The 10,834-nt window shown below is 33.2% G+C and overlaps 1 protein-coding gene across 1 annotated transcript; it reads right to left on the bottom strand.

The window, feature by feature from the left end:
• Positions 1-3,202: 3,202 nt before the first annotated feature.
• On the bottom strand, positions 3,203-10,656 carry LOC141512008 (olfactory receptor 10R2-like). The gene is made up of 2 exons (XM_074220937.1): positions 10,633-10,656; positions 3,203-4,168 (listed from the first exon to the last, which is right to left on the bottom strand). The coding sequence occupies exons 1-2, from the start codon at positions 10,654-10,656 to the stop codon at positions 3,203-3,205; spliced, it is 990 nt and encodes a 329-aa protein (XP_074077038.1).
• Positions 10,657-10,834: the final 178 nt, after the last annotated feature.

Genomic DNA, 10,834 nt, shown 5'->3' with positions numbered 1-10,834 from the left:
ATAAATATTTTAATTTTCTCTTCATTTGTGGTTAATTCACTCTTTTCTTTTTTGATACTGGAATTACAGTACTTACCTTTTTTAGCCAAATTAAGCAGTGGTTGTCTATTTCTTCCTTTAAAAAATAAAACCAATGAAACCAGAGGTCTAGCTTTATTTATTAATTCAATGTATTTTGTATTTCATTTTTATACATTTCTCCCTTTATTTTCAAAACTTTCAATTTGGTATTTAATTGAAGATTTTTAATTTGTGTCTTTTCTGAATTTTTAGTTATATATCCAATTCATTGATATACTCTTTATTTTACTGTTGTAAACATTTGGAGATATGCTAATTTTACCCTAAGCCTCATTTTGCCTGCATCTCATAAAATTCAGCATGTTGTCTCATTTTTGCTATTCTTTTTAATGAAATTCTTGAGTATTTGTAAGAATTATTCTTCAACCCACTTTTTCTTTATAAGTAGATTATTTAGTTTCCAATTAATTTTAATCTATATTTATATTTTCTTTTATTGAATATAATTTTACTACATTATAATCTCAAATGATCTGTTCAATATTTCTGTTTTTCTACATTTGGTTGTAAGGGTTTTATACCCTAATACATACTCATTTTTTGTGTAAATACACATGACATGAAGATATTTTCCTTTCTATTCCCAATCATTTTTCTTCAGATGTCTATTCTTTTAAAATTCTTTCTTCTTCCTTAACTTCTTTTTGATTTTTGTTACCTTTATCTGGTTCTGAGAGTGAGGTCCTCCACTAATATAGTTTTACTATCTATTTCTTCCTATAAGTCTTCTAACTTTAAAATTTTAGAATCTCTACAATTTGGTAAATATAGAACAAAACTTTTTAAGCCCTTACTATGTATCTGGCATTGTGCTAAACACTGAGATGTAAATAAAAGTGCAAATAAAGATAATCCCTGGACATACTGGTTTTGGTTTTCTCAGAAATTCAGGAATAGGACTCAGAAAAAAGAATGTAACTATTCTAGATACTTCCACAAAATGGTGGCTCTAGAAGGATTTCACCAGTGGGAAAAGGGAAGACAGATTTACAAAAAATATCCAAAATAAATAGACCATATGTTTGATAGATTTTTCCAATGTCAGGAGATCATAGCTACTTAGAGAAGTTGCAGGTAAATAGAAAACTATTGTATTTTTTTGTCAGAATTGAATAGTACAAAATTATAATAACCAATCTTATCCCTCAAAGTGCTATTAAATCCATTTCTTGGCAGAGTTAGAGAATGTGGGACATGGAATATTATGTATGATGATGGGTTTTAATAATATTTAGATTAGTTGCTGGTATGTTTTTCTTCTTTCTTTTGCTTCTTTGTTGTAAGGGACAACTTCCATGAAAAGGACGAAGAAGATCATATTAGGAAATGAAGAATGGTGGAAAAACTCTAGGAAGTAACAAAAGTTTAAATAATGAAATATGACTGTAGATAATTTGATTAGTTTTGGATATTTCCTTCTTTCACTGATCATCTTGAGGCAAATGCCTAATAGCTGGTCATCTCTGTCAACCAGTAAGGATATTCATATTTTAGCATAAATTCCACATTTTTGAGAATGTTTGAGTAATTCACAGTTGTCACCAACAGTGCTAATGATCCTGTTTTCCTTTCACTCCCAGTTAAAATTCTAAACATGAGTTTGGTAGAAAACTGTCCAAACTGGAAAAGTTGTGAGTTTGGACAAAATATTGGCTCCCATCTCTAAATTCCTCATCTATGAAATGAGAGCATGAGATTAAATTAAATCTAAGCTCTCTTCCTGCTCTATATCTATGCCATTATCTTGTTGTGAAGCATGAAATCTCCATCAGTGTGACTATGAAAGTTCAACCAGAAGTCCCAGAAATAGTCCTTCATATAATATATTTTTAGGACATTCTCCCTCTGCCATGGGACTCGAGGTAGATTCAGAAATGACCATTATTTTGCAAAAATATAATTTCCTGTAAGGTAGACACTTTTTTTGTCTTCCCCTTTTCTTCTGAGTTTCTGTCAGGAGACATCAAGGAAGATATACAATAAGTTAGATATCCCCTTATGGAGACTTTGTTGAGAAAATGACAAGAAGCAGGATAAAATGAACAAGCATGGAGTTTACCAAGCTGTAACATAGGGAACCCCCAAGTCAATGAGATCACACGTCCATTGGAATATTGGTTTTTATAGGTACCTTATTTTTTTGAAATGCACCTGTGATTTAACCAGAAAAAGGAGAAGCTTAATAATTTTTTGTTGATTTTAATTCCTCACTTGGGGAATAAATATTATCTCCGTCCTCTGTATTTATGAACATCAATGAGTCAATGCAAGGGCAAAGGCAGGACATTGAAGGAAAGTTCTACAGTTAAAAATGTGCCTTGTAATTTACCACATTTATTTTCTTCTCTCTCGCTGAAACATATTTTTAAAATATTATCTGTAAATCTACTTTCTAGCCAACACTTGGCACCATTTCACATAGCAAAGAATGAATTTTCCAATAATAAAAGCATCTTTAAAGGAAAAGTTATCAAGAGTTATCTCCAAGGGAGCACAATTTTTTGGTTAAAAAAAATCAGACTGAACTTTTCCTGAACCTCAGACAGCATTAACTAAGTGAACATCCTCCACGTCCCCACTTAAACTATCTCTTAATAATTGCTGATACATGCAAATTAAAAAAAAATTAAGTGCTTTCAACATATATTCTCATTTGAGGCTCAAAAAATGCAGTGAGGTAGATACTGGATGTATTATTATTTCCATTTTACAGATGGGGAAAATTGAGGTTTGTAGTAGTTAAATGACTCAACTATGACAATCCAGGTAATGTTAAAGAAGAGATTGAATCCAGATCTTCCTGATGATATAGTCAGCAAGTTTTCTGCTACTCCACATTGACTTATAATACATAGTGCCTCTTTCCCTGGAATTAAATCCCTCTGCCAATTCACAAAGATGATATCCTGAAATATTTTATACACATACATCTGCATGTGTATATATATATATATATATATATATATATATATATATATATATTTATTTATAAGCATATAATAAAGTCAGAAAAATCACTATGCAAAAATGAAAAGCATTCATTCGAATGGAATAACTCTTAAGAGATATGAACACATTTCTTCATGACAAGATTATGTGTTCATAGTTATGAAATGTTAAATTATATAGTTTTGTGGGACATCTCTCCCCAGCTGATAACTTTCTGAATGGCTACCTGGACAGCTTTATTTCTGAGACTGTAAACCATGGGATTCAGCAAGGGGGTAATAATGGTATAGGTAATTGTTATCAACTCGTCTTTAACTGATGTCACCCTGGATGAAGGTCTGAGGTAGACAAAGGATGCAAAACCATAGTGTACTACAACCACTGTTAAGTGAGAGACACAGGTCGAAAAGGCCTTCTGCTTCCCCTCAGTTGTTGGAATCTTCAAGATGGTGCTGACAATGAAGCCATAGGAGATGCAGATGAAAATAAATGGGACCATAAGCACAAAGGCACTACAGAGAAATATGAACAATTCATTAACATAAGTGATACCACAGGCAAGGTGAATAACAGGTGAAATGTCACAAAAGTAGTGGTTGATCTTATTGGAGTTACAGAAGGGCAAGCTGAAGACCAAGGATGTGATTGTTGTTGAAATCAGAAAACCAATCACCCCACAAGTGGCTACTAGTATTCTGCATGTCCTCCAGTTCATGAGGATTGGATAGCGCAGAGGGTGGCAGATAGCAGCATAGCGATCATAACCCATTACAACTAACAACAGACAGTTGTTGGCTGCAAAACCAAGGAAGAAGGCCATCTGAACAGCACAGTTGTTAAAGGAGATGGTCCTGAGCACAGAGAGAAGGTTGATGAGCATCTTTGGAAGGATAGCAAAGGTATAAAAGGTCTCAGATACAGAGAGAGCACCTAGGAAGAAGTACATAGGGGTATGGAGGGTATGTTCCAGGATGATGACAGAGACAATGGTGATATTCCCAATAAGGATGACAAGATAGAGGAAAAAGAAGATAACAAATAGCACAAGTTGCATTTCTTGAAGATTGGAAAAGCCCAACAAGAGGAACTCACTGACCATACTTCTATTCTCAGAAGGAAGCTGGTCCCAGGGAATGACCTACAGAAAGGAGCAAAGGAGAAAGAAATTGCTGAAACTTGGGGAATGGATGTTATGAATTTACTAGGAGACAGTTATGCCCTGGGATTATTCAAAAATTACTTAAGTAAAATAAAAGAAATGCAAGGAGAAGTATTAGAAAAAGGAGTAGTAGTTAGTGAGTGAGTATGATATAGATGTATTTATATGAGAAGGCCTCCTTCCATGGAAGCCGTAGAAATCCTTTCCTATATCTATATCAACCTTCATATTATCATCTACTTGTTTAACAAGTCAAATTGGAATTTTGGGCAACAGTTTGCCCAGAGGGCTATAAAACTTTTGACATATTTGACTCAGCAATATTTCTGCTTACTCTTTACCCTAAGAAGGTCAAATAAAAAGAAAAAAAAAACCCTTATATACAAAAGTCTACCCAGGTTTTTTTTTAAACTTTTCCCTTCATCATTTCTAAAGCACAGTAGTATTCTAGCATAATCACAAATTAAAATTTGTTCAGTCATTCCCCAAATGGTGTTGCCCCTCAGTTTTTAATTTTTTGCTACCACAAGAAGGCTTATAAAATGAATGCCAAAAACTCTTTGCATGTAGTAGGAAAAAAATAACACTCAGAAAAGGGAAAACATAAAGTCATGCAACTGTTCAGATTGGGTCCATTACAAATTTATTTGATATAACTTCAACTAGACTGACAATACTGCTACACAATCTTACAATACCTTCTTTATCAAGTCACTATACCATTCTCATCAGTGACTCTTCCAAAATTTTTCATCCTTTCCCAAACCTTGCACATATATGTTAACTTCATTCTCTCAAATAGAAATTTGCCTCATATCTTTACAGAAAAAAATAGTCATTCTCAAAAAGTTTTCTCTTCTTTATTTTTTCATTTCATGTGACTCACATGAATTTTGTCCCACTTTTTACTTCACCTCTATGTAACATGATGAGATGACTTGATTTTACACTTTTTCAAGGTTAAGACCTACCTGCACACATTTTTGAATTCCATCCTGTTTCTTCCAAGTGATTGCCTCAATTTATCAAAATCTCCCTGTGTTAGCTAACTTCCTCCTGGCTATCAACATATGACTTTTGCATTCTGAACAAAAACCCTTCCAAACCCACAATTTATCATCCTTTATCCATTCTTCCATTTGTAGCTTATTGTCTATGTAGAATCTATAGCAGATTACTTTTTGTCAGGGGAAGTGGCAAGGGAAGGGAGGGAGGGAGGGATAAAAATGTAAACCTCAAATCCTTGCAAAGGATGCTTAGTAAAAACTAACATTGCATGTAGTTTGGAAATCAAATAAATAAAATATAAAAACAAAACAAACAAACAAACAAGAACACTTTCAATAGGTTCCTCTATTCCCGCCCCCCTTCCTTAACGTCTTACAATTTGTTTTCTGAGCTTATAATTCAAAAAAAAAACAACAAAAAACCAGGCTTCCAAAAGTTATCAGTATCCTCTTATTAAATGCATCCAATGGCTTATTCTTAGTCCTCATTCTTTTCATTCTCTTTGCAACCTTTGACACTGCTATCATTCTCTCTACCTTGATTCCCTCTTTTCTCCCAGTTTTCAAGATACCACCCTCTTCTAATTCTCCTTCGATCCATCTGATAACTGTTTCTCAGACTCGTTTGCTGAATCCTAATCTAAATCACATCCTCTAAATGTTCCATGTATAAATTTTTCTGAACTCTCTTTTTTTCTTTAAATAAACTACTTGGTGATTTCATCATTTGCCAGGCATTTAATTATCTCCTCTATGGTAATAATTCTCAAATATATCTATCTTGTTGTAAGTTCTCTGTTGACTTTCAGTGCTACATTTTCTGTCTATTGCCTGTCATACATCTTGAACTAGATGGGAGCATACACCTCAAACTAAACATATCGAAAACTGAATTAATTATCTTTTACCCTAAAGCAACCACTCCTCCCTCTCAATTTTTGTATTACTCTCAAGAGCAATATCATCTTTCCCAGGCCCGCACCCTAAATGTCATTGTCAATTCTTCATTATCTCCCACCCCTCAAATCCAACTTCTTGTGAAGGTCTGTCAATTGCACCACACAACATCTCTCGAATATGTCCTCTTCTCTCCTCTGACATTGCCATCACTTCAGAGCAGGCCTTTGTCCCCTCACATCTGAACTAGTGATTTTCCAAAAGCACAAGTCTTATAATGTCTCTCACCTAATCAATAAAATCTAGTTTGTACTTAACCTAGCTCTCTCATATCTTTCTATTCTTCTAGAGCTTATTCCTCCTCTTTGATCTATTGACACTGAATTTTTTGTTTCACAAATAATGCACTCTTCTGTTAAATTCAGGCATTTTCTGTAGCTAATTTGTCTGTGACCCAAAATGCTCTCCCTCTTTTTCTCTGACTCCTTCCCTCCTTAGCTTACTTTATATTCCAACTATTATATTAATCTCTACTTGAAATATTTCTTGAACTCTTTTATTTTAGTGTCTTCTAATCTTAACTAAGACGTGTTTTCATATCTTAATTATTTCCTATTGATCTTGTTTATAAGCTATTTAGATACATTGAACACAAGCCCAACAAGAATTCCTAGAGAAGGGAAAAAAAGTGTTTTTACAAAGAAAAGCAAAGATTTTAAAAATCAAATAAGAATGATAAAGGAAACCTGGAAACAAAGAGTTATCAAGAAAGATATGAAAAAAACTAACCGTTTTGCAAAAGAGATACAAAGCATTACTTAACAAAACAAATTCCTTAAAAATTAGAATTGATCAAATGGTAAAGAAAAACATAAAACAAAGAACTGCTAAGAACCAGAAGAGAGAAAAACAACTATAGACCAATTCCCCTAATAAACATTAGTGCCAAATTTTAATTAAAATATTAGTAAACAGATTATACCAATATATTATACCAGACTTGACTCATACCAGGAATACAGGATTGGCTCTATTTTAGGAAAACTATAAGCATAATTGGCCATATTAATAACAAAAACAAAAAAATTTAAGATGCAGAAAAAGCCTTTGACAAAAAATAACATTCATTCCTAATAAAGAAAAAAACACTACTTGAAAACATAGGAACAAATGGAACTTCCCTTAAGGAGAAAGATAAAATATTTCCCCATGTATAAGACATAACCTTTTTCAAAAAATTTGGAGTCTAAAAACTTCTTTTCCAAAGAATTTACTAACAACTACTACTAAACAGTAGTTGATTTTTTTACTTATATTCCCACTTTTAAATGCTTTTACTTGTGCTCATTGTTGCAGATTTTTTAAATTGCATCACTACTTTTTTGCACTTATTGTCTTTGTACTCATTGTTTTACATACCAGTGTTTTAGGTTATGTTTTGCCACATTCTGCCCAAAAATAGTTCAGAAAAGATTTTCATACAGTGCTGAATTCAAGTTAAAAGTGATCCAGTTTGCAAAAGTGAATGGAAATTGTGATGCAGAAAGTAAGTTCTCTTTTCTTTCAACTGAGAAAACAATCTAAGACTGGCTATGAGAAGAAAACACCCTGTTGAAAATGGCATGGCAGAAGAAGGACATGAGAAGCAAGTCAGCAAAATTACCTGATTTATACAGGGAATTGAAGATATGGATTGAAGAGCAAAGGACAATTGGAATTCCTGTGTGCACAAAAATGTGTTCAACATGAGGCAAGAAGACATGCTGATGAAAAGGAAGTTACTGATTTCAAAGGAGGACACAATTGGTCCTTCAGGTTCATGAAACCGAATGGACTAAGCATGTATACATGTTGAAAATATGCCTGAAAACCATGAGCAGAAGTTCAATAACTTTATATAATATTTTTTTTCAAATTTCAGGCCCCCAAAATTAAGTTGCACTTTATACATGAGAAAATATGATAGTAATAATCTCAAACCAAGACTAAGCATTGTCTCTACTAAGGATAAACTAGAAATTTTCCAATAAGATCAGGGATGAAGCAAGGATGTCCATTAAGATCATTATTGCTAGGGGCAGCTAGGTGGCACAGTGAAGAGAGCACTGGCCTTGGAGTTAGGAGTACCTGGGTTCAAATTCGACCTCAGACACTTAATAATTTCCTAGCCATGTGGCCTTGGGCAAGCCACTTAACCCCATTGCCTTGAAAAATCTAAAAAATAATAAAAGATCATTATTGCTCAATAATGTATTAGAAATGCTACCTATAGCAATAAGACAAGAAATTAAAGGAAAAAGCAAAAGCCATAAGAAAAAAACTAATACTTGTTGCAGATAATATGTGATCTGCTTAAAGAACTCTAGACACTAAACTAAAAAGTCAGTCAAAACAATTAACAGCTAAAGCAAAGTGCCAAGATATAACACAAAACCACAGAAATCATCAACATTTCAATATATTATCAACATAACCTAGAAGGAAAAATAAAAAGAGAAATTCCATTAAAATATGACAAGACATTTCAAAATGTTTAGCAACCTACCTGCCAAGAAACACCCAGACTCTATGTTAACAGAATTACAAAATTCTCTTCACACAAACAAATACAGATATGAATATTTGGAAAATTATTAACTCTTCATGGGTAGACTGATTCAATGTAATAAAAATGAAATTGCTACCTAAATTAACTTATTTAGTATATCAATCAAAGTATGAATGAATTACTTTAGAGAGAAAAATTAGGAACAAAATGCCTCTAAGGGAAAAAAGGTCAAAGTATTAAGAGACTTAATCAAGATTAAAAATAATGGTAAGGAAAAATACCTAGAAGTACAAGATCTCAAACTATGCTGCAAAGGTGTAAAATAAAAAAAAATAGTACTAGATAAAAATAGTGATTGATCAATGAAACATATTAGATACATAATATAGGGAAGCAAATAAGCACAAGTCATGGCCTATGAATGTGAAAGAAATGAAAAAGGGCAAGGTTTCTGAAAAACCTGGCAAGACCTGTGTGCATTGATACAAAATAAAATTAACATAGCTAAAGGAGCAGTCTAGTGGGGCAGCTAGGTGGTATAGTCAATAGAGCACTGGCCCTGGAGTCAGGAGGACCTGAGTTCAAATCAGGTCACAGTCACTTAATAAGTATCTAGCTATGTGACCTTGGGCAACTCACTTAACCACATTGCCTTGCCAAAAAATAAAAAGAGAGCAATCTAAATATAATTTCAACATTATAAAGATAATCAACAAAACAATCACCACAATTCCCAAGGAGTCCTGATAAAATATCTCTTTCTACGGTTTCCCCCCAAATAGGACTACTGTTCAGTGGTCTCATGCATCCCCAGATCCCTTCTAAAATCGTAGAATTCTTAGGTAAGAAGGACTTAAGAAATTATTTAAGATATCTCTAGCTTTAAGTCATGAACATAACTGTAATATCCTTAACAAATGATGGTAATAACCTGCAGGGACTGGGAAATTATTACTTATAAAATTCCATTTAAATATTTAGGTGACTTGATTGTTAGCAGCATATTTCTTAAATAGAATTTCTCTCTTGGTAACATTCCCAGCAATACTAGTTTTACCTACTGGAATCAAGCAGATTAAATTCTGTTCAATATTTTAACATTTTAAATATTTCACAACTAGTTTTAGTTAGTGACTAAGAAATAATTTGGATTTGGTCCTCTAGAATACAAGTCAAAAACACTGTCTACTATACCCCCGTGTCTTATTTAAATTTATTTCCCCAACAATAGGAAAAGATATTATTATTTTTATTACATATGGGTTAGTTTAGTCTGGGCATTTAAATATACTGGGATTCTGGCATTCTCATTTTATAAATCAGGAAATTAAACCACAAACAGATAAGTGAAGCAGGTTAGATGGTACTAGAGATTTAACCTGGAGTCAGAAAGCACCTTAATTTAAATCCAGTATTGGATGCTTAAGTTGTGTGTCATTGGACCAGTCATTTAACCTTGGTCTGCTTCAGTTTACTCATTTGTAATATGGAGATGATAATTGCACCTATGTCTCATGGTTCTTATGAGGATCAAATAAGATAACATTTATAAAGCTCTTTGCTCTATATACATGTGAGGTGTTATTATTATTATCATGATTACTTATTATGATTGCCAAATCTTAAAGTAATTTCAATTGATGGAACCAGGAGGAAATCTGGGTTTTCTCATTATTCTCATGATCATAGGAATATGTTTAGTCTATCACAATACCAGAAAATAGGGATGGTTATTGAGTCAACATAACTCCCCTAGGTTTTGTTGGGGGAATGGGATAAATTACTGCAGCTACTAGTGGAATCACTACATCAACAAACATTTCTTAAGTGTTCATTACATTTCAGGCAATATGCTAGCTACTGAGGATATAAGTACAAAGAATGGAACAAGCTGTAGTTGAAATAAACTTTCATTCTATTGAAGGAATTGACTGACAAATAAGCTGATATAGATTGCCTCTAGGACCTTACCCAAACAAACTCTCCCTTACCTCATTACTATTCAGGTTCTTCATCCTTGATGTTAATTCTGTGGCACACTTGTCCCCAGAATAAGGCCAGAAAATGAGATCCCAGGAGAATACCTGTCTAGAAAGGAAGATCACTCTCACTGATTCTTTCCTCTTTTTATACAATGTGGATCTCTATAATGACTTTGCTGTGGCTCTAGAGTGGTAAAGGACAGAAATGAGG

This window comes from Macrotis lagotis, chromosome 2 (genome assembly GCF_037893015.1).
Source record: "Macrotis lagotis isolate mMagLag1 chromosome 2, bilby.v1.9.chrom.fasta, whole genome shotgun sequence".
Classification (NCBI taxonomy): Eukaryota; Metazoa; Chordata; class Mammalia; order Peramelemorphia; family Peramelidae; genus Macrotis; species Macrotis lagotis.
The sequence above is the reverse complement of the archived record's forward strand: the minus strand, read 5'-3'. Positions and strand labels throughout refer to the sequence as shown.

Bases quoted from the DNA above. Each gene is read 5' to 3' on its own strand.
- LOC141512008 (XM_074220937.1), bottom strand. From the start codon at position 10,656: ATGAAGAACCTGAATAGTAATGAG. The intron at 4,169-10,632 runs GTAAGGGAGAGT...TCCTTTCTGTAG, and splicing joins AGAACCTGAATAGTAATGAG to GTCATTCCCTGGGACCAGCT.